This window comes from Ranitomeya imitator, chromosome 7 (assembly GCF_032444005.1).
Source record: "Ranitomeya imitator isolate aRanImi1 chromosome 7, aRanImi1.pri, whole genome shotgun sequence".
NCBI classification, from domain to species: domain Eukaryota; kingdom Metazoa; phylum Chordata; class Amphibia; order Anura; family Dendrobatidae; genus Ranitomeya; species Ranitomeya imitator.
This window is the reverse complement of record NC_091288.1, coordinates 142,556,924-142,581,422: the sequence shown is the minus strand read 5'-3', so window position 1 is coordinate 142,581,422 and position 24,499 is coordinate 142,556,924. Positions and strand designations below refer to the sequence as shown.

The 24,499-nt window shown below is 42.9% G+C and overlaps 1 protein-coding gene and 1 long non-coding RNA gene across 4 annotated transcripts in view; one reads left to right on the top strand and one right to left on the bottom strand.

The window, feature by feature from the left end:
• Positions 1-24,499, bottom strand: part of OSGEPL1 (O-sialoglycoprotein endopeptidase like 1) — a 116,986-nt gene that overhangs the window by 29,516 nt on the left and 62,971 nt on the right. For all 3 annotated transcript variants that reach the window (XM_069733868.1, XM_069733866.1, XM_069733867.1), the window contains exons 5-6: positions 19,725-19,873; positions 11,496-11,626 (exon numbers count right to left, since the gene is read on the bottom strand). In XM_069733868.1, coding sequence (XP_069589969.1) covers positions 11,496-11,626; positions 19,725-19,873 — 280 coding nt within the window. The remainder of the gene's footprint in view (positions 1-11,495; positions 11,627-19,724; positions 19,874-24,499) is intronic.
• LOC138644935 (uncharacterized) overlaps positions 1-24,499 on the top strand; it is an 89,593-nt gene that overhangs the window by 24,884 nt on the left and 40,210 nt on the right. The gene's annotated exons all lie outside the window — the stretch shown is intronic.

Sequence of the window (24,499 nt, the reverse complement as noted above, 5' to 3'; positions counted from 1 at the left end):
GTGAAAATAATAAATACGTTTTCTTTCCTCAAAAATAATTATTTAGCCCAGAATTTTTTAATTTTCCCAAGGGTAACAGGAGAAATTTGACCCCAATATTTGTTGTCCAGTTTCTCCTGAGTACGGTGATACCCCATATGTGGGGGTAAACTACTGTTTGGGCACATGCCGGGGCTCAGAAGGGAAGTAGTGACTTTTGAAATGCAGACTTTGATGGAATGGTCTGCGGGTGTCACGTTGTGTTTGCAGAGCCCCTGGTGTGCCTAAACAGTAGAAACCCCCCACAAGTGACCCCATTTTAGAAACTAGACCCCCCAAGGAACTTATCTAGATATGTGGTGAGCACTTTGAACCCCCCAAGTGCTTCACAGACGTTTACAACGCAGAGCCGTGAAAATAAAAAATCATTTTTCTTTCCTCAAAAATTATGTTTTAGCAAGCATTTTTTTTAGATTCACAAGGGTAACAGGAGAAATTGGACCCCAGTAATTGTTGCGCAGTTTGTCCTGAGTATGCTGGTACCCCATATGTGGGGGTAAACCACTGTTTGGGCACACGTCAGGGCTCGGAAGTGAGGGAGCACCATTTGACTTTTTGAATACGAGATTGGCTGGAATCAATGGTGGCGCCATGTTGCGTTTGGAGACCCCTGATGTGCCTAAACAGTGGTAACCCCTCAATTCTAACTCCAACACTAACCCCAACACACCCCTAACCCTAATCCCAACTGTAGCCATAATCCTAATCACAACCCTAACCCCAACACACCCCTAACCACAACACTAACCCCAACACACTACTAACCCTAACCACAACCCTAATTCCAACCCTAACCCTAAGGCTATGTGCCCACGTTGCGGATTCGTGTGAGATATTTCCGCACCATTTTTGAAAAATCTGCGGGTAAAAGGCACTGTGTTTTACCTGCGGATTTTCCGCGGATTTCCAGTGTTTTTTGTGCGGATTTCACCTGCGGATTCCTATTGAGGAACAGGTGTAAAACGCTGCGGAATCCGCACAAAGAATTGACATGCTGCGGAAAATACAACGCAGCGTTCCCGCGCGGTATTTTCCGCACCATGGGCACAGCGGATTTGGTTTTTCATATGTTTACATGGTACTGTAAACCTGATGGAACACTGCTGCGGATCCGCAGCCAAATCCGCACCGTGTGCACATAGCCTAATTCTAAAGGTATGTGCACACGCTGCGGAAAACGCTGCGGATCCGCAGCAGTTTCCCATGAGTTTACAGTTCAATGCAAACCTATGGGAAACAAAAATCGCTGTACACATGCTGCGGAAAAACTGCACGGAAACGCAGCGGTTTACATTCCGCAGCATGTCACTTCTTTGTGCGGATTCCGCAGCGGTTTTACAACTGCTCCAATAGAAAATCGCAATTGTAAAACCGCAGTGAAATGCGCAGAAAAAAACGCGGTAAATCCGCCATAAATCCGCAGCGGTTTAGCACTGCGGATTTATCAAATCCGCAGCGGAAAAATCCGCAGAGGACCAGAATACGTGTGCACATTCCTAACCCTAACCCTAACCCTAGCCCTAACCCTAGCCCTAACCCTACCCCTACCCCTAGCCCTAACCCTACCCCTAACCCTACCCCTAACCCTAGCCCTACCCCTAACCCTACCCCTAACCCTAACCCTACCCCTAACCCTAACCCTATTCTAACATTAGTGGAAAAAAAAAATTTCTTTATTTTTTTATTGTCCCTACCTATGGGGGTGACAAAGGGGGGGGGGGTCATTTATTATTTTTTTTATTTTGATCACTGAGATAGATTATATCTCAGTGATCAAAATGCACTTTGGAACGAATCTGCCGGCCGGCAGATTCGGCGGGCGCACTGCGTATGCGCCCGCCATTTTGGAAGATGGCGGCGCCCGGGAGAAGACGGACGGGACCACGGCTGGATCGGTAAGTATGATAGGGTGGGGGGGGGACCACGGGGGGGGGGAATCGGAGCACGGGGGGGGAATCGGAGCGCGGGAGGGGTGGAACGGAGCGCGGGGGGCGTGGAACGGAGCACGGGGGGGCTGGAATGGAGCACGGGGGGGTGGAACGGAGCACGGGGGGGTGGATCGGAGTGCAGGGGGGGTGATTGGAGCACGGGGGGGTGATTGGAGCACGGGGGGAGCGGACACGAGCACGGGGGGGAGCGAGCACTGGACGGAGGGGAGCCGGAGCAGTGTACCGGCCAGATCGGGGGGGTGGGGGGGCGATCGGAGGGGTGGGGTGGGGGCACACTAGTATTTCCAGCCATGGCCGATGATATTTCAGCATCGGCCATGGCTGGATTGTAATATTTCACCCGTTATAATGGGTGAAATATTACAAATCGCTCTGATTGGCAGTTTCACTTTCAACAGCCAATCAGAGCGATCGTAGCCACGAGGGGGTGAAGCCACCCCCCCTGGGCTAAACTACCACTCCCCCTGTCCCTGCAGATCGGGTGAAATGGGAGTTAACCCTTTCACCCGGTCTGCAGGGACGCGATCTTTCCATGACGCCGCATAGGCGTCATGGGTCGGATTGGCACCGACTTTCATGACGCCTACGTGGCGTCAAAGGTCGGGAAGGGGTTAAGCATTAAGCTTCATGTGCACACCTCTAGGATTTGCAGCAAACAATTTTGCTGCAAAAAATTATTTTTCTTTTGTGGATTTTTCCAAACTCATTAGTATGGGTGAAATCTGCAATAAAAACGCTAGAAGAATTGACTTGACATGCTGCAAATTTAAATCTGCAAAGAAAAAGAAGAATTCAGGAATCGCTTTCACTTTACTTGTACTAGGAAATCCTTCAGGCTTTCTAACAAAACTGAGCAGATAAAAAGGAAAACGTACACATACTCTTACATGTCACAATTTTTGCAACATATAGGACCTGCGTTATACTGTAACAAGGACTATGGGGAATACATTACACTATATGAGGGGGGCTGCATTATATTGTATGATGGGGCTACATTATCTTCCATGGGGGGTGGCTGCATTATACTTTGTGAGGGTGCTACATAACATTCTATGGGGGACTGCATTATTCTATATGAGGAGGGCTGCATTATATTGTATGGTGGGGCTACATTATATTCCATGGGGGGTGACTGCATTATACTTTGTAAGGGGGCTATATTATATTCTATGAGGGTACTGTATTATACTCTATTAGGGGACTACATTATAATCTATGGGGGGCCTGCATTATACAATATGCGGGGGATGCATTATATTCTATGGGGGCTGCATTATGCTATATTTGGGGGGCTGCATTATACTCTGTGAGGGGGGCTACATTATATTCTATAGGGGTCTGCATTATACCCTATGATGAGGCTGCATTATACTATATGAGGGGGGCTGCATTATAATCTATCGGACTATGGGCAGTGCATTATACTATATGTACTACATGGGACCTGCGTTATACTGTATTAAGGACAATGGGGAATACTTTATACTATATGAAGAACTGTGGGGTGCATTTTACTGTGGGAAATAAATTGTACTTCATGGAGTACTATGGGGGTGCATTATACTATATGGTGGACTGAGGAGAGTATTTTAATATATGGAGGACTATGAGGAGTGTATTATACTATATGGAGGACTATGGGGACTGTATTATACTATATGGAGGACTATGGAGCACATTATATTAAATGGTGGACTATGGGGAACATTATATTAGATGGAGGACTATGGGTGTGCATTATACAATATGGAGGACTGTGGTGCACATTATACTATATGGAGGACTGTGTGGTGCATTATACTATGTGGAGGACTATGAGGTATATTATACTAAACAAACAAAATGCTGCCTATTCTTCGAGAGATTGAATTGTTTATGCCGGAACAAAAATCATTGTTCTCAGTAGCACATGGCCTGGTGAAAACTTCAGATATGCTGCTGATCATATGATAACATGATACTGTATGGGGACAGATTGATCTAATAGTGATTGTTCTGTCTCCATTATTCGTCCTCAGCCGGTGGAAAGAGGCCAGGAAACAAGCGTCAAACGACTTCAATATTGTCGATCACACTTAGCGGCCTGAGCTCAGTCTATGTAAATACAACCGAAAATGTTTCTGCTTGATGTGCAATATGTCAGCATTTGGGGTCCCATTTTAAACTTTTGACCTGGGTCCCACTTTGCCTAAAAGAGACCGTGGTTTTGTCTAATATTTATTGTAAATGTAATCATGTAATCTGCAATATAAATATACAGCTCTGGCAACAATTAAGAGACCACTGCAAAATTTTAAGATTGACTGATTTTTCTCTTTATAGGTATATTTTTAAGTAAAATGTAAATTGTTCTTTTATTCGATAAACTACTGACAACAGGTCTCCGAAGCTCCAACAATACATTTTTTATTTATTTTCTGAAAATGAGAAATGGTCAAAATAACAAAAAAATGTACTGCTTGCAGACCTCAAATAATGCAAAAAAAAACCCCAAACAAGTTCATAATCATTCAGAAACAACAATAGTAATGTTTTAACTCAGGAAGGGTTCAGAAATCAATATTTTGTGGAATAACCATGATTTTTAAATCACAGCTTTCATGCATCTTGGCATGCTTTCCACCAGTCTTTCAAACTGCTTTTGGGTGACATGCTACTCCTGGTACAAAAATGTAAGCAGTTCTTCTTTATTTGATGGCTTATGACTGTCCTGCCCATTAATGTGCAGCAAGTTAATCATAATGTAGTATCAGTTGTCACCATTAGAGGTCATTAGGTACACATTTATCCTGTTCCTGTATTCAGGAGCGTTTCGCTTTAAGTCTGTCTTCTGACTAGAACCGCCCCCCCTGGTTTCCTGGGCAAGAGTAGCCATTTCCCCGGACCTTGAGTCTTACACACATGTTATTGGCTCTCTCTTCCTGCAGATCATTGCTCTTGATAAGCGGATTCCGGTGAGGCACAAATGTACTTACATGTGTGTGTTATGTTAGAACAGTTATGCAGCCACTGTGTGGCAGAGTGTGTAGTTAGGCATGTTGTGCTTTATTTCATATTGCTATTTCTCTGTATGCAGATAGATGTTGGCATTATATTACTTTATACGGGCAGACAGCCTGAACCTGCCGTAAGATAGCCATGATAACTGTGTATCTGCCTTATCCTGTGTTCAGTGTTAGCTCTCTAATCTCTGTTATTCATGTTATTGGATCCTGTAACATGCTGTAATGTGCCAAGTACTGATGCACTGTTAATTCCTTTGTAGTTTTTACCTGATCATCCATTATATCGAATATCTCACAATATCATCTACTATTGTTGTTCATCGTTCACCATCTCAATAAATATAGACTTAACCCCTTCATGACCCAGCCTATTTTGACCTTAATGACCTGGCCGTTTTTTGCAATTCTGACCAGTGTCCCTTTATGAGGTAATAACTCAGGAACGCTTCAACGGATCCTAGCGGTTCTGAGATTGTTTTTTCGTGACATATTGGGCTTCATGTTAGTGGTAAATTTAGGTCAATAAAGTCTGCGTTTATTTGTGATAAAAACGGAAATTTGGCGAAAATTTTTAAAATTTCACAATTTTCACATTTTGAATTTTTATTCTGTTAAACCAGAGAGTTATGTGACACAAAATAGTTAATAAATAACATTTCCCACATGTCTACTTTACATCAGCACAATTTTGGAAACAAAATTTTTTTTTGCTAGGAAGTTATAAGGGTTAAAATTTGACCAGCGATTTCTCATTTTTACAACGAAATTTACAAAACCATTTTTTTTAGGGACCACCTCACATTTGAAGTCAGTTTGAGGGGTCTATATGGCTGAAAATACCCAAAAGTGACACCATTCTAAAAAAACTGCACCCCTCAAGGTGCACAAAACCACATTCAAGAAGTTTATTAACCCTTCAGGTGCTTCACAGCAGCAGAAGCAACATGAAGGAAAAAATGAACATTTAACTTTTTAGTCACAAAAATGATCTTTTAGCAACAATTTTTTTATTTTCCCAATGGTAAAAGGAGAAACTGAACCACGAACGTTGTTGTCCAATTTGTCCTGAGTACGCTGATACCTCATATGTGGGGGTAAACCACTGTTTGGGCGCACGGCAGGGCTTGGAAGGGAAGGAGCGCCATTTGACTTTTCGAATGAAAAATTGGCTGCACTCTTTAGCGGACACTATGTCGTGTTTGGAGAGCCCCCGTGTGCCTAAAAATTGGAGCTCCCCCAAAAGTGACCCCATTTTGGAAACTAGATGCCCCAAGGAACTTATCTAGATGCATAGTGAGCACTTTAAACCCTCAGGTGCTTCACAAATTGATCCGTAAAAATGAAAAAGTACTTTTTTTTCACAAAAAATTTATTTTTGCCTTACTTTTTTCATTTTCACATAGACAATAGGATAAAATGGATCATAAAATTTGTTGGGCAATTTCTCCTGAGTACGCCGATACCTCACATGTGGGGGTAAACCACTGTTTGGGCACACGGCAGGGCTCGGAAGGGAAGGCGTGCCATTTGACTTTTTGAATGGAAAATTAACTCCAATTGCTAGCGGACACCATGTCGCGTTTGGAGAGCCCCTGTGTGCTTAAACATTGGAGCTCCCCCACAAGTGACCCCATTTTGGAAACAAGACCCCCCAAGGAGATTATCTAGATGCATATTGAGCACTTTAAACCCCCAGGTGCTTCACAGAAGTTTATAACGCAGAGCCATGAAAATAAAAAATAATTTTTCTTTCCTCAAAAATAATGTTTTAGCCTGGAATTTCCTATTTTGCCAAGGGTAATTGGAGAAATTGGACCCCAAATGTTGTTATCCAGTTTGTCCTGAGTACGCTGATACCCCATATGTGGGGGTAAACCACTGTTTTGGCGCACGGCAGGGCTCGGAAGGGAAGGCACGCCATTTGGCTTTTTAAATGGAAAATTAGTTCCAAATCATTAGCGGACACCATGTTGCGTTTGGAGAGCCCCTGTGTGCCTAAACATTGCAGATCCCCACAAATGATCCCATTTTGGAAACTAGACCCCCAAAGGAACTAATCTAGATGTGTGGTGAGCACTTTGAACCCCCAAGTGCTTCACAGAAGTTTATAACGCAGAACCATGAAAAAAAAAAAAAAAAAGTTATTTTCTCAAAAATGATTTTTTAGCCCGCAATTTTTTATTTTCCCAAGGGTAACAGGAGAAATTTGACCCCAAAAGTTGTTGTCCAGTTTCTCCTGAGTACGCTGATACCCCATATGTGGGGGTAAACCACTGTTTGGGCACACGTCGGGGTTTGGAAGGGAAGTAGTGATGTTTTGAAATGCAGACTTTGATGGAATGCTCTGTGGGCATCACGTTGCGTTTGCAGAGACCCTGATGTTGCTAAACAGTAGAAACCCCCCACAAGTGACCCCATTTTAGAAACTAGACCCCGAAAGGAACTTATCTAGATATGTGGTGAGCACTTTGAACCCCCAAGTGCTTCACAGATAATGCAGAGCCGTGAAAATAATAAATACGTTTTCTTTCCTCAAAAATAATTATTTAGCCCAGAATTTTTTATTTTCCCAAGGGTTATAGGAGATATTGGACCCCAAAAGTTGTTGTCCAGTTTCTCCTGAGTACGCTGATACCCCATGTGTGGGGGTAAACCACTGTTTGGGCACACGTCGGGGCTCAGAAGGGAAGTAGTGACTTTTGAAATGCAGACTTTGATGGAATGGTCTGCGGGCGTCACGTTGCGTTTGCAGAGCCCCTGGTGTGCCTAAACAGTAGAAACCCCCCCACAAGTGACTCCATTTTGGAAACTAGACCCCCCAAGGAACTTATCTAGATATGTGGTGAGCACTTTGAACCCCCAAGTGCTTCACAGACGTTTACAACGCAGAGCCGTGAAAATAAAAAATCATTTTTCTTTCCTCAAAAATTATGTTTTAGCAAGCAATTTTTTATTTTCACAAGGGTAACAGGAGAAATTGGACCCCAATAATTGTTGCGCAGTTTATCCTGAGTATGCTGGTACCCCATATGTGGGGGTAAACCACTGTTTGGGCACACGTCGGGGCTCGAAAGTCAGGGAGCACCATTTGACTTTTTGAATACAAGATTGGCTGGAATCAATGGTGGCGCCATGTTGCGTTTGGAGACCCCTGATGTGCCTAAACAGTGGAAACCCCTCAATTCTACCTCCAACACTAACCCCAACACACCCCTAACCCTAATCCCAACTGTAGCCATAACCCTAATCACAACCCTAACCACAACCCTAATTCCAACCCTAACCCTAAGACTATGTGCCCACGTTGCAGATTCGTGTGAGATTTTTCCGCACCATTATTGAAAAATCCGCAGATAAAAGGCGCTGCGTTTTACCTGTGGATTTACCGCGGATTTCCAGTGTTTTTTGTGCGGATTTCACCTGTGGATTCCTATTGAGGAACAGGTGTAAAACGCCGCGGAATCCGCACAAAGAATTGACATGCTAATACAACGCAGCGTTTCCGCGCAGTATTTTCCGCACCATGGGCACAGCGGATTTGGTTTTCCATAGGTTTACTTGGTACTGTAAACCTGATGGAACTCTGCTGCGAATCCGCAGCAGCCAATCCGCTGCGGATCCGCAGCCAAATCCGCACCGTGTGCACATAGCCTAATTCTAAAGGTATGTGCACACACTGCGGAAAACGCTGCGAATCCGCAGCAGTTTTCCATGAGTTTACAGTTCAATGTAAACCTATGGGAAACAAAAATCGCTGTACACATGCTGCGGAAAACCTGCACGGAAACGCAGGGGTTTACATTCCGCAGCATGTCACTTCTTTCTGCGGATTCCGCAGCGGTTTTACAACTGCTCCAATAGTAAACCGCAGTTGTAAAACCGCAGTGAAATGCGCAGAAAAACCGCGGTAAATCCGCGATAAATCCGCAGCGGTTTAGCACTGCGGATTTATCAAATCCGCTGCGGAAAAATCCGCAGAGGACCAGAATACGTGTGCACATACCGAAACCCTAACCCGGCCTAATCCCAACCTTAGTGGAAGAAAAAAAAAATTTCTTTATTTTATTATTGTCCCTACCTATGGGGGTGACAAAGATGGGGGGGGGGGTCATTTAGTTTTTTTTTTAATTTTGATCACTGTGAGGTTTTATCACAGTGATCAAAATGCACTTGAAACGAATCTGCCGGCCAGCAGATTCGGCGGCGCACTGCGCATGCGCCCGCCATTTTGGAAGATGTCGGCGCCCAGGAAAGAAGACGGACGGACCCCAGGAGGCTCGGTAAGTATGATGGGGTGGGGGGGGGAAACACGGGGGGGTGGATCGGAGCATGGGGTGTGGATCGCAGTGCGGGGGGGGTGGATCGCAGTGCGGAAGGGTGGATCGGAGTGCGGGGAGGTGGATCGGAGTGCGGGGAGGTGGATCGGAGTGCAGGGGGGTGGGATTGGAGCACGGGGGGAGCGGACAGGAGGACGGGGGAGCGGAGCACAGGACGGAAGGGAGGGGACCACAGATCGGAGGGCTGGGGGGGGCGATCGGTGGGGTGGGGGCACATCAGTGTTTCCAGCCATGGCCGATGATATTGCAGCATCGGCCATGGCTGGATTGTAATATTTCACCAGTTTTTTAGGTGAATTATTACAAATCGCTCTGATTGGCAGTTTCACTTTCAACAGCCAATCAGAGCGATCGTAGCCACGGGGGGAAGGGGTGGGGGAGGGGTTGGGGGGATTGGGTGAAGCCACCCCCCCTGGGTTAAAGTAGAACTCCTCCTGTCCCTGCAGGCCGGGTGAAATTGGAGTTAACCCTTTCACCCGGCCTGCAGGAGCCCAATCCGGTTATGACGCATATGCTACGTCACAGGTCGGAATGGCACAGGTTTTCATGACGCATACGGTGCGTCAAAGGTCGGGAAGGGGTTAAGAACCTATACAGTCTGTTTACTGAGGCAATGGATGAAGGTTTAGCCATATGCTAGAATCCACACAGCATCATACGTGGAGGAAGGCAGAACAGTGACTATCCATCTTCCTCTTGATTACATTCCAGAGGTTTTCAATGGGGTTCAGGTCTGGAGATTGGGCTGCCCATGACAGGAATTTCATGTGGTGGTCCTTCATCCACACCTTGACTGACCTAGCTGTGTGGCATGGCGCATTGTCCTGCTGGAAAAAAATAGTCCTCAGAGTTGGGGAACATTGCCTGAGCAAAAGGAATCAACAGTTTTTCCAGGATAACCTTGTATGCGGCTTGATTCATACGTCCTTCGCAAAGATTAAGGCTGGTTTCACACTTGCATAGGGCAGAGCTGCGGGCGGCTGCGGAGTTCCTCCGTCAAGCCCCGCCCACTGCCACACCTCTTCCATTCAGCTCCGCCTATGTCAGCATGCGTCCTGCGTACCTATCTTTAACATTGGGTACGCAGGGCATGTGAAAGTATATGTGGATGCCTCCGCATGCGTTGTTTTACCCACTGCGCCGACCGCAACAAAATGCAACATGTTGCGTTCGACGCAGTTCGATGCCATGTCAAAACAACTTTTCTTTTCAACTCCTTTGGCATGGTTAAAAGTTATTTTTTCATTCCTATTACTTTTGGGATATTACCAGCACTTGTTTTGCCATCCAGCTTGTTCTATTACAAGAGGATTGTGAACACCACAGCAGTGATTTTTATACTTTCCTTCGTTAAATAAGATTTGGTTCAGGTGATCACCTAATCAGAAGCACATTAAGTAGAATGAGGTGTACTCTGGTTGGAATTCTACTGACACTGGAATGGAATGGTTGTCAGACATGTAGAGAAGCTGATTTTTTATAAAACTGTACAGTGGTCTCTTAATTTTTGCCAGAGCTGTAGCTTTATTCTATGAATCATTGTTTCTGCATAATTAACATTTTTTTTATAGTTTACCATTTTAAAACAATATTAGTTTTAATTAATCAAATAATTATTTATTTTTGTAAGTGATTTTTTATACGTAGCTGTGAACGGCGGTACAGAAAACTAATTGGCGGATATGACTGACAAAGTGTGCAACTTGTGGTCATTTGCACAGTGGATGTGCAGGAGTTGCCTTCTATAGCATGCAGTAGACCAGAGAGTGCGTGAAATGATTTTTTTCCCCATTAGCCAGCAAGTAAACTGTTTATTAAGTAATTACTGGCCAGTGAGCTCCTCTGTACGATTCCTAGTAGGTAAAAACCCTGTAACAGAACTGTGTACCTTTGTCAAGCTGAAGCCACCAGGGTTCTCCATCAGCACCCTGTGACTGCTGACAGAGGCATCTAAGAAGTCAAACAACCAGCACTGGACCCTTCTTGAATGTCAATTGCTATATTGGGGTGTAGCTGGGCAACACTGATGCCCTTCTGTGAGTAAATCTAGATGGATCATGTGTGTCTAAACCTACCGTGCTTTTATATGTACTTGTACATCCAGATGTGGTTAGGTAGATGGTTAGGTAAATACATGAACATTTCCAACCCTGTTACCTTACCATGCAATCATAACACCGTTGTCTGTGCAGAGGTTTGGTGGAGGACACAACAAAGACATATCCAGATCATCTGTTAAATTTTGTAGAACTTTGCAAATATATTTATTGCTGGCAACCCCTCCAGATACAACCTAAAATAGGAACATACAGACAGTTATATAGCCTTACACTTTGGACAGCGATGAATATCAACTCAATCTATTTTAATTTATCTTTATTTCATCAGAAATGTATTTTCAAAAATTTCACTGGTTAGGATCAGCATGGCAGCTCGAAATGCACAAATGTAAAGTGTAATAATTTGATAAGATTTTAACTTGATAAAGTCTGGAAAATAATTGGTTTAGTCAAGCGCAGAATAATTTATTGGGTCAGTTCATACATGATTAGTTGACAGCATTTGTTTTATTGGATCTTATAATGACAATAGCCTGGGGATCACTGACCATAGTATAATCACTTTTCAGATGCAAGACGCATGAGTCAGCCATATATGAGCATTGCATTTGAAGACAGATAACCTTCCAAAGCTAAGAGCATCTCTACAGTGTATAGACTAGAGCTTCCTGTTCATAAATAAGAAACGTGAATTATTCACATGGATTACAACTAGAAACAGTAATCCATTTATTCCTATGGGGAGCAAAAACAAAAAAAAAATCTTAAGACAAATTAAAAAATGAACAATTTAAAAATGATAACCTAAAGATTGCTTACAACAAAAGGTAAAAAGCAAATTAAATGGAAAAAATAAAGAATTTGACCCTGATGTCACAGTCTACTTTGAACTTCAGGATGGAGCATTAGTTTTCAAATATTACTTGTGTCTGTTTGTGTAGTAAACAGAGATAACGAATTTGTTCAAAAAACGATCGTCAAACAAATTTGGCATGAATATGGCACATTCAGATTCGTGATTGGAAACATAAGCAAAATTTTATAAAAATTGGGGGAAAAAAAATCAGTAACAATTGGTAAAAAGCGCGGGAAAATATTTGCTTTGCCACAAAAGTATTTTCAGCATTTTGGCTCCAATAATGGTGGAGTATATTGAGCGTGTGGCACGTGTTTGATGAATGGAGGGGTTTGCAGAGTTCAGTGGCGCGGTGTGCTTGTAAACTGTAATTTCTTTTTTTTCAAACTTTATGTGTGCACATTGCGGCTAACCGATCAGGGCACAGGAAACGTCCACATTGTCCTGACACAACGGCTTATGTCACTGGCTGCTGAAATCACATGTCCCTCTCCATATAAAGAGCGGACATCTTGTTTTAGCACCATTTTGACACTAAGAGAGGCTGCTCCTGACACTAGCACTGTTAGCAGATAGATTAAGCATGCTTGAATTTGCTGTGTATATTGGCCAAAACTCGCCAATGCAAGTCAATGGATGCGAGAAAAAAAAAAAAATCACACAGCACTCATAGTTTTAGTTATTGGTTACTATTATCAATCCTATTTGACTGATCTGCTACTCACAGCGCTTACATTATAAACCCAGGTTTTTTGGGGGTTTCTTATATTTACCCCAATTGTAGGGATGCCGTATGCTGGTCCCCCAACACTGAGCTTTTTCCTCCTGATTTGGTCCCTTTTTAGGGCATACTAGGAATCGTCCAAATTTTGACATGTTCTGATTATTGATATCCCAGGGTGCATTGGATAAATATCTATTAGGTGCTATATTGCCTCAGGGTTATAAGATTTCATTGCACTTATTGTATGTATTGTATATGTATTACAGTGGGTTTGAGTGGTTGTTCTCACATGTTTTTACTTGTGTTTTAGGTTTTCTGTTTCTGTAATTATGGGTCAATAAAACTATTATATTTTATTATTTTGGGGTAGTGTGCATGCCTTACAGTAGTGCTTTTCTTCTTTTTGGCATCATTATTTGTTTTTACTACTGACTTTTGCATCTCCCTTGATTATCTTTGTATAGCAGTGCGCCTGGTTCCCTTATTAAAGGTAAAAGTTATAAGACTATCTCCAAGCAGCTTGATGTTCCTGTGACTTCACTTGCACATATTATTCAGAAATTCAAGATCCATGGGACTGTAACAAACCTCCCTGGACGTGGCCGCATGAGGAAAATTGATGACAAATCAAAGAGACGGATAATATGAATGTTAACAAAAGAGCCCAGAAAAACTTCAAAACAGATTAAAGGTGAACTTCAAGCTCAAGGAACATCAGTGTCAGATCGCACCACCCGTTGTTTTATGAGCCAAAGTGGACTTCATGGGAGACGACCAAGGAGGACACCATTGTTGAAAAAAAATAAAAAACCCAGACTGGAATTTGGCAAACTACATGTTGACAAGCCACAAAGCTTCTGAGAGAATGTCCTATGGACAGATGAGACAAAAATTGAACTTTTTGGCAAGGCACATCAGCTTTATGTTCACAGATGGAAAAATTAAGCATATCAAGAAAAGAACACTGTCCCTTCCTTGAAACATGGAGGAGGCTCTGTTATGCTCTGGGGCTGCTTTGCTGCATCTGGCACAGGGTGTCTAGAATCTGTGGAGGGTACAATGAAATCTCAAGACTATAAAGGGATTCTAGAGAGAAATGTGCTGTCCAGTGACAGAAAGCTTGGTCTCAGCCACAGGTCATGGGTCTTGCAACAGGATAATGACATAAAACGCACAGCTAAAAACACCCAAGAATGGCTAAGAGGAAAACATTGGACTATTCTGAAGTGGCCTTCTATGAGCCCTGACCTAAATCCTATTGAGCATCTTTGGAAAGAGCTGAAACATGCCGTCTGGAAAAGGCAACCTTCAAACACAAGACAACTGGAGCAGTTTGCTCTTGAGGAGTGGGCCAAAATAACTGTCGAGAGATGAAGAAGTCTCATTGACAGTTACATGAATCGCTTGATTGCAGTGATTGCCTCAAAAGGTTGTGCATCAAAATATTAAGTTATGGATACCATCATTTCTGTCCAGGCTTATTTCATGAATTTTTTATTTTTAAAAAAATTCTGTGGAAGCATGGTTGAAAAGCAATGTTTTGACTTTCATTTATTAATCTTCATAGATCTTTTCTTAATTATAACTTTTGTCAGATTCAAGTTATTTCTGTGACCATTGTGGGTTTTTCTGTCATTACACGAGGGGTACCAAGAATTTTGACCACTTGTGTATTTTTCTGGACTGTCTTCAACATAACTGTCATGCACCTGGATTCAAACCCTTGAGCCTGTGCTTTGTGGTCGGCTCCTGCGTCCACCGAGCCACAACAGATACACCTATTCTTTGCGTGTTTAGTTTTTCTTATCCTTACATCACCTTTTGTCTGCCCTATTTTCTGCTGGTGATTATTTGGCTGTACAGCGGTACTACTGTAGTTTAAGCCAGTCAGTGAAAGATCAGCTGCGGTTTATCTCTCCGCTGTTTTTGTTCTTTACCCTGCACCTATCTTCTATTTCTTCTAAGGAAGTAAGCGGCATATTCTCTAAAGGTACCTTCACACATAACGATATTGTTAACGATATCGTTGCTATTTGTGACGTAGCAACGATATCGTTAATGAAATCGTTCTGTGTGACAGCGACCAACGATCAGGCCCCTGCTGGGAGATCGTTGGTCGCTGAATAAAGTCCAGAACTTTATTTCGTCGCTGGACTCCCTGGAGACATCGCTGGATCGGCGTGTGTGACACCGATCCAGCGATGTCTTCACTGGTAACCAGGGTAAACATCGGGTAACTAAGCGCAGGGCCGCGCTTAGTAACCCGATGTTTACCCTGGTTACCATGCTAAAAGTAAAAAAAAACAAACACTAGATACTTACCTACCGCTGTCTGTCCTCCAGCGCTGTGCTCTGCTCTCCTCCTGTACTGTCTGTGAGCCGGAAAGCAGAGCGGTGACGTCACCGCTCTGCTTTCCGGCTCACAGCCAGTACAGGAGGAGAGCAGAGATGCAGAGCGCAGCGCTGGAGGACAGACAGCGGTAGGTAAGTATCTAGTGTTTGTTTTTTTTAACTTTAAGCATGGTATCCAGGGTAAACATCGGGTTACTAAGCGCGGCCCTGCGCTTAGTTACCCGATGTTTACCCTGGTTACCGGCATCGTTGGTCGCTGGAGAGCGGTCTGTGTGACAGCTCTCCAGCGACCAAACAGCGACGCTGCAGCGATCCGGATCGTTGTCGGTATCGCTGCAGCGTCGCTTAATGTGAAGGGGCCTTAACAGTACGTACTTAATCTTTTATTTTTTTATTTCATGGTTTGTTTTACTCACTCTGGTATCTCTATTTCAGTACACTTTCTCTTCTGTAGACAATTTGCTCCCTGCCAACCCTTTGGTTCTTTAGGAGGAACATGAAACATTCAACGGCATTTCAGGCAGCATAGGTCAGAGTTACCATCATCTAGTCTGTGGTTAGCGCTCTCTCTGCTTGACCAGGAACCACTAGGGACTGCACGGTGAGGATCTCTAGTGTGTACGGGAACCGGCAGGGTCAGCTGTAGATTTTCAGAGTGAGATTCTACACTATCATAACAGTAACTTTGCCACAAAAGCCCGTTCACATATTAGAGGTACTGGTGATTGTTTGGATAAAATTAGGGATGTTCACATGACTAAATACACCATTTTGGCTTCATTTGATGTAGTTTCTCTGTAAATAAGTACTCTCCAGGTCGGACATGGCTACTGAGTATACCTGACTTGCTTGAGTTTATATTGAGGAGGAAATATTTTCTCTTCAGTGATGATTACCTCCTGCAGCATCGGGGTTCTGCCATTGGGTCCAATGTGGCCCACACTTATGCTAACATCTACATGCTGGTATTCGAGGACAGGTATGTGTACAGTTCCTTCTTTGGCGTTATGTTCTGAGCTGGTGGCGCTATATTGACGACATCTTTTCTTGAAGGTACAAATTAATTACTTGCCTTTCAGGATGAAATTAATCATGTATTTTCAGAGCTACAGTTTACCCTGCCAAACTCTACGATGGAATTATAATTTCTGGACACTCTGGTCTATAAAGATGATGGTACTTTAAGCACTGATCTTTTTGTGAATCATACAGACTGAAATAGTTGTCTACATTTTAATGGTAATTACCCAAGTAGAATGGCTGAATCACTTAATGGAATCAAGTAGTGTTAAAAGGATAGCCTCATGTGATTTGAAGGTGGAAAAAGATTGGATGGTGTGTCAAAAATTTGTTTATAGGGGCTATCCTGCTTCTAAGATATCTGATCACAAAATAAGGGCACTGGAACTGAAACGAGAAGATCTCCTTATGGAAGTACATGTTAACTCCTTGTTTTTCTGTTTTTGGCTCCCCTTTCCAGAGACATAACTTTTTTATTTTTCTTTCAATATGGCCATGTGAGTGCTTGTTTTTTGAGGGACAAATTGTACTTTTTTAACAACACCATTGGTTTTGCCATATCGTGTACTGGAAAACAGGAAAAAAATTCAAAGTGCGATGAAATTGGAAAAAAAAGAGCAATTCCACAATTGTTTTTTTTATTTGCTTTTTTTAATAATGTTCCCTAAATGCTAAAACTGACCTGCCATTCTGATTATCCAGGTCATTACGAGTTTGTACATACTAAACATGTATAGGTTCTTTTTTATTTAAGTGGTAAAAAAAAAATTCCAAAGTTTCTAAAAAAAAAAAAGTCGCCATTTTCCGAGACCCGAAGCGTCTCCATTTTTCTTGATCTGGGGCTGGGTGAGGGATAAATTTTTGCACCCGAGCTGATGTTTTTATTGATACCATTTTGGTGCAGACTCAATGTTTTGATGACCCGTTATTACATTTTAATGCAATGTTGCGGTGACCAAAAAAAGTAGTTCTGGCATTTTGACTATTTTTCTTGTTACGTCGTTTACCGATCTGATTAATTATTTTTATATATTGATAGATCGGGTGATTCTGAACGCTGCAATACCATATATGTATATTTTTTCTTTATTTTTAATTTTATTTTGAATGGGGTGATTTAAACTTATTTTTTTTTTTTTATATTTTTTGTATTTTTAAAAACTTTTTTTTTACTTTTGACATGCTTCAATAGTCTCCATGGGAGAGTAGAAGCTGCTCTATGCATCAGAAATGCTCACTTGCTATGAGCGCCGACAGCTGGGCAGCGCTCATAGCAATCCAGCAATAACCACAGGAGTCTGCTGCAGAACCCGGGTTGTCATGCCAACCCTTTGGCGACCCGCGGTCATGTGACACAGGCACCAATGGGAGAGATTAGTGACGCACTTCCAGCACGATCACGTTAAATGCCGCTGTCAGAGATGGAAAGCGGCATTTAACATGTTAACAGCTGCGGGTGGATCACAATTTTACCCGTGGCTGTTAGGGGCACATGTCAGCTGTCCAAATCAGCTGATATGTGCTGGTAAAGTTGCAGGCTCAGTGCCGGAGCCAGCAACAAACTGGGGGATCCCACCTTGGACGTACCTATACATCCAAGGTGGTAAAGGGGTTAAAGAGGTGAACAAAAGGATCCCTTTTGTCTCCATTTATTGTCGCACTAATGAGTGGAAAGGAAGGATCTTGAAAAGACACTGGTTCTTGCTACATAGAGGAAATCATGTCTCCTATCATACAAACGAGGCAAAAATTTGAAAGACCAGTTGGTCGGACTTTGGATCTTCTACGGTGTCCACACAAACCTAACCTTAGCACCCCTAGGTTGGGAAATTTCCCATGTCTAGGGAATGCTTACTGAGGAAAATATGCTTACAGGGAAGCGTTATATTAACCCCTTTTACCCAAAGTCTGTTTTAAACTTCCTTCCTAACAATGCCAAATTTTTCAATTCTGATCAGTGTCACTTTATGTGGTAATAACTCTGGAATGATTGAACGGATCCCATTGATTCTGAATCCCACCATTGCTTTATAGGCCAATGGTGCCTTATGATGCTTACATACTGCAAGTCCTTTTGGTGATGGGCAGGAGTTCACACAGAGCTACCTGCTATGTACTCCGACTTCTGAAAACTTTCTATCAAATGCAGAAATAACATTTTCCATTTTCAGCTAATTGTACCACACTAGCTAGTCATCATTCTCCAAGTGCATCAATCAGCCTTGGATGTCTATGATATAGTTACTGGTTCACCCGTCCTTCCTTGGTGGGTACTAACCAGTGCATCCTGGGACTTTTCCCATCTCCAGGCATTTAGCTATTTCAATTTAGATCTTGTCAAAGTTAAGATTGTACACGTTTCCTGCTTTTACCTATTCAACCTCAAAAACTAAATGTTTCTGCCTAATATTTCTCAACCCTTAAGGCTACTTTCACATTTCCGTCGGTAGTCGCCCGTCACTAAGCGTCGGCGTGACGTACCGACGGAAGTGTGTGCTTTCACATTTCCGTCTGCAGTCCCTGGCAGGAAAGAGACAGAGAGTGAGATTTCCTGCCGGGCATGCGCAGATGGAAATACAGGATGCAACGCACAGAAAAACGTTCCCTTGAACGTTTTTCCTGACGACGGGCCACCAAAATCCGACGCAACCAGTGGACAACGGACGCAACGTGTGGCCATACGTCGCGATCTGTCGGCAATACAAGTGTATGGGGAAAAAAACGCATCCTGCGAGCAAATTTGCTGGATGCGTTTTCTTCCCAAAACGACACATTGTGACGGATACAAAACAACGGAGATGTGAAAGTAGTCTAAATGGTGCCATTGTAGTATTAGAAATTGTGTGTTGCTGATATAAATATTAGGATTAAAGAAAGATTTTGATGGAGTTTAGAATCTTTTGGACACTAAAGTTGGTGGCTGTCCTGCTCATCATAGACATCTAAACAAACAGCATCATAACATATATTATCGCCCACAGATGACAGTTCTAATGGTCCAAGATGCACAATAAACAATTCAGCAATAAAATGTAATGTAATGTTTAGGAATTTATGTCCAAAATAAATCTGTAGCATAAGTTATGCAAATAGAGTACAGACATCCCATAGATTCCTATGGAGTCTGTCAGGGTTCTATTAGGAGTTTGCTTTTACAATAGACAAAAATGTCCTGCAAAGTGTGCCCTTTTTTCCATTCTAAAATCGGACACTTAGTGGAACATAGATGGGTCACATAATACTCAATGATTCAGTTTACATCAGTTATGTAATAAAACTGTTTTAGACATGAATTACATCCTATAAGTGTCCATGGTAGATATAAACCTTTAGCATCACCATTTTGTTTGGTATACCCCAAAATAAAGAGAATTCTCACCAATGAAGCTTTTGAAGATGGTAAAAGTCTTTCTTGCTTGCAGAACAAAATAGCTCGTTGGGTACGCTTCACCAAGTGATGTGCAACAGAATGCTGAGCCGAAGCTGCAATGTCAGCTGCATTAGCAAGCAATGTTCCTTTTTGTATACCTGATGAATATTATTAATGAAAAAGAATATCAAAAGTGCTATTAAAAAATACAAATGCAGTAAATCATTTAGAATAAAAGGAAACACTCAGAAATGCATTATTACTTCAGTAATTGAACTACTCTACATTATTAAATGTCTGACCTTAGCAGTCACGTTCCTTAAGTTTTTTTTGTTTGTTTTCTTTTAAGCCTGGAATAAATCTTTGATACATTGCGTAGCAGACACAATTGATATACCGGGTTGTGAAGATTCAGCATAATTAGTATTTTAGTAATTTAATCTCTGCTCATTCTGGGCTCAGGAAACCACTTGGCGGTCTCACCCAATGACAGACAAGGATTTGACAGCTCTGTCAGAACCCCATCAAAGAGAATATCTAATATATAATTGCCTAGAATACTACTTCCTGCAATTTGTGCCAACGTCCGTGGCTTTGTCCGGAGCTAATGTCCGGAGCTAATGTCCGGAGCTAATGTCCGGAGATAAGTGACGTCAACAGTGTCCAGTGTCTGATTGGTTGCCGCCTGCTGCGAGCGACCAATCAGAAACGTGCCGTACTGTGACACACTCCGCCCGCCATTTTGGTGTGATTTTTGAATTTTTACCTCACAGCAAGTTTCTACTGCGTGGAGGCGGGCCCAGTGACGTTGCTCTTCAAGCTCCTGCCGAATTTCGTCAAAAAAATGATAATACCATTTGCCAAAACTATATATATTTAGTTGTGAAGTGGTTCAGTGACATTTTCACACCAATTTTGAACTTTTGTTTGGTGTTTTCTCCATATACTGCCTATTATTTTTGTTCTTTCTTACTATTATTTATTAATTGTATTATTCTTACATTTGAATAAATAAAGTATATATGGATTCTAGACTCCCGATTCTTTAGAATCGGGCTGCCATCTAGTTTAGATATATTTACATATGACAGATTTTATGGAGAAATGTCTGACACTTTCATATTCATTTGAATAATGTCTGCAAAAATGTATGCACATGCTGGAAATATCAGGTGCTAACATTTCTGCAATAAATTTGTCTTTTGTGCTTAGATCTAAACCTGTAGATGTACAATACATACAATATATCTTATAGCTGCCAATGCTATGTGAAAACAAATTGTAAGTATTCATGGTTGCCACATATTGGGTATCAGCTTACTCAGGAAAATGCCATTTATTAACTATTTTGTGTGACAGTCAGTGGCTTTGTTTTGAGCATGCAACGGTAAGTGATGTGAAACCGGATTGTTTTTGTGTTTCCAGCACATTAGGTGCTGAGAGGCTGGTACAGAGTTTAATGGGCCGGTTTTATGCAAGCACCCGCAGTGCGGGTAGGAGGGTGCTCACCGAACCCCTTTCCCTGCAGCTGTACGAGAACCTGCGGTGTGGTCATGATCATGTGACCAGTACATGTGATATATACCTGGACCTGTGGTTCAGTCTGGGTGTGTCGTGGGAGAGGAAGCACTCCCATGTAGCTCCAAATAGGAGCTGAGGACAGTGTGTGGTGTCTGCAGGTTGTAACCTGCAGAGAAAGGACTCCTTTGAACTTTGTTTGTTTTGTTTTACCTTTTTTTGTCATAAAGGCTTTGTTTGTTTTCATGAACACTGCGAAGGTTTATACTGTCTAAAATAAAGCAGCAGGTAAATATCTACTTGGACGGTTCCTGTGTCTACCTTTGTGAAGCAGCAGAGTAAGTCAACCCCTCACACATGATTCTCAGATTTAAGGGTATACAAATTAAGTCATAGCAAAGAAATTCTACCATTATCATGAAATACAAATTGCCATGAAAAAACAATCTCAGAATCAATGGGATCTGTGTCCAGAAGCATGAGCTAGTCACTACAACGTACTGGTCACTACAAAGACAGTTTACAATTTTCATTCAGCAACATCCACTGCTGCTCGTTCCTGAAAAACACCCATGGGGTCAAAATAGTTACTACACCTGTAGATAAATTCCCAAAGGGGTATAATTTCCAAAATGGGGTCTCTTGAGTGTAGCATTTGGATCTGGGAGTGCAGAGATTGCTGAATTTATTTTTTTTTTGTGGGGGGGGGGGGGGGGGAGAAGCAATTTCAATTGAGTTGAAGCTTTTATTGGAACAGTTTACATAACATTTAGGATAGCATTCATCCGGGGTTCTGCACTGAACACTTATTTTGGCGTTTGATTCTAAATCTCAGAGTGACGTGACAGATGAAACCACCGATGGATCCATTCACTATAATGTGGCAGCGGAGTTACTCTCGACTCTGTTCCTTCTATTCAGAAGTGCAGAAAAATAGGTTGACCATGCTTTTATGCATGCCTAAAAAGACAGACATTGCCGGATGACAGGTCCTACAGAGTCCACAGTGCCTCCATCTGCCTCATTATATGGAATCTTCCAACTGGGGTTCTGTCTGAATCATGTATTTCAGAGATTTACAAGAAAACCCAGGTGTAAGCGCTCAGCACAGAGCACAGGATGAATGTGAGCTGAGCCTTAGTGTAGTGATGAGCGAGTGTACTCGTTGCTCGGGTTTTCCCGAGCACGCTCGGGTGATCTGAATATTTATGACTGCTCAGAGATTAAGTTTTCATCGCCTCAGCAGCATGATTTACAGCTATTAGCCAGCTTGATTACATGTGGGGATTACCTAGCAACCAGGCAACCCCCACATGTACTCAGCCTGGCTAATAGCTGTAAATCATTCAGCTGCCGTGATGAAAACTTACTCTCCAAACACTAACAAATACTCGGAGGTCACCCGAGCAACGAGTACACTCGCTCATCACTACCTTAGTGCAATCTTTGGGAGGCAGAATGAACAAATCAACATCAGGTGAAGAATTGCTTTTACAAATTTTTACGCCATTCCTTGTGTGCTATAAGTGATTAGATTACTTTATTCTTCAGGTCGGTGCAATTACATTGATACCAGATTAATATCAGATTTTTGTTTGGCAGCTACCACACATTAAAATATGCTTTTTATTGCAAAAACTAGTATTGGTAACCCCATATTTAGGCAGCTATCATTTTTCCATATTTTGGCAGACAGAGTCACGTGACATCTTTTTGTAGGATGAGTTGACGTTTTTATTGACACCATTTTCGGGCGCATGATACTTTGATTGCTTTCTAGAAAAAATTTTGGGAGGCAGAATGAACAAAAAACAGCAATTCTGGAATTGTTTTTTTTTCTTTATGCCATTCTGTGTGTGGTAAAATTGATAAGGCAGCTTTATTCTTCAGGGCCCTACAATTACAGCGATACCAAATTATATAAAATTGTTTTTATGTTTTGGCACTTTTACACAATAAAAACTACCGTATTTTATAGAAAAAAATAATTATTTTTGCATTGCTTCTTTCTGAGAGCTATAACATTGTTATTTTTCTACTGATGGAGCTGTATGGTGGCTTGTTTTTTGCGGGACAAGATGTCTTTTCAGAGGTACTATTTTTATTTACATTCGTCTTTTTAATCGCATATTATTGCACTTTTTGTTAGGTGGTTTGATGATAAAGCATAGTTTATTCGGACTCCCATGACAGCACCATGAGAGAGGGGATCCACCCTTCAGGAACAGGAAACCTATAGATACAAAAGGGCGGCACCTCTCCCACGTATCTGTTGGTTTCCTGTTCCTGATGGGACGAAATCCTACAGATGAAGAGTCTCATGGATCCCAGGCCAGCCGGCCGGTTCAGGTAGGGGGGGTCTCCTACCTCGGCCAGTGCAGAGTTCCTGGAGACGCCACGGTGGTCCTGGCTGGGCTGCATGGCGGTGGCGTTCGCAGCAGGGAGCGGAGTCCGGAGGATGTCCGTCTCCATAGAAGCCAGCGCTGGGTAAGTATTCCCCCTGGTTCTTCTGCTCCGGCGGTGCACTGGTGCCAGAGGTGATGTGTGCGTAGCCGGGGCGTGATGGTGGGTGATGTCCGGGGCGCCACTGGCAGGCCGGGCATCCCGCGCTGCTCTGGACGCAAAGCATAGATGGGCCGCGGTGAAGTCGGAGCCAGCATGCACTTCTGTGTCACTGGGGTTGCTGCGCATGCGCAGTAAATCCAAGATGGCGGCGCCCGCCGAAATAGGACGCCGGACACTTGCACGCGTCCCTCTGGCCGGTCGGTGCACCTGTAGCGGCGGAGAGCCAAGTGGGGGAGGGGCGAGGCTGATCTTCTGACCAGAGGAGGGGATGTAACCAGGCTCCAGGGAAGGACCCATGCTTCTGGTCTCATTTTCTGTGCACAATGGAGAGTGATCAAGAGCAGCAGCCTCAGCTGCTGGAAGATGTGCGGAAGCCTAAGGAACAAGATGACAGACGGAGTGACCAGTCCTGTCGTAAGAGCTCTTCCAGACAGGGGTCAGGAGCATAGACTCTGAAACCCCCCCTCATATTCCAGTACCTATTTGCTGCAGGCAATGGTAAGTGATCTACGTGAATGTTCACTCAGTGATACGGTTCATCCTTATATTTTTTTTATCTAGGGGAAGAAGTGCACGGGTAAGGCTAGACACAAGGAATGCGCCCTGTGTGTTGTCCCCTTACCAGGTTCATGCCTGAAAAAATTATGTACCCCTTGTATCTAGCAGACGGTGAGGTCTCAGGAAGGGGAAGGGGTGGAGTG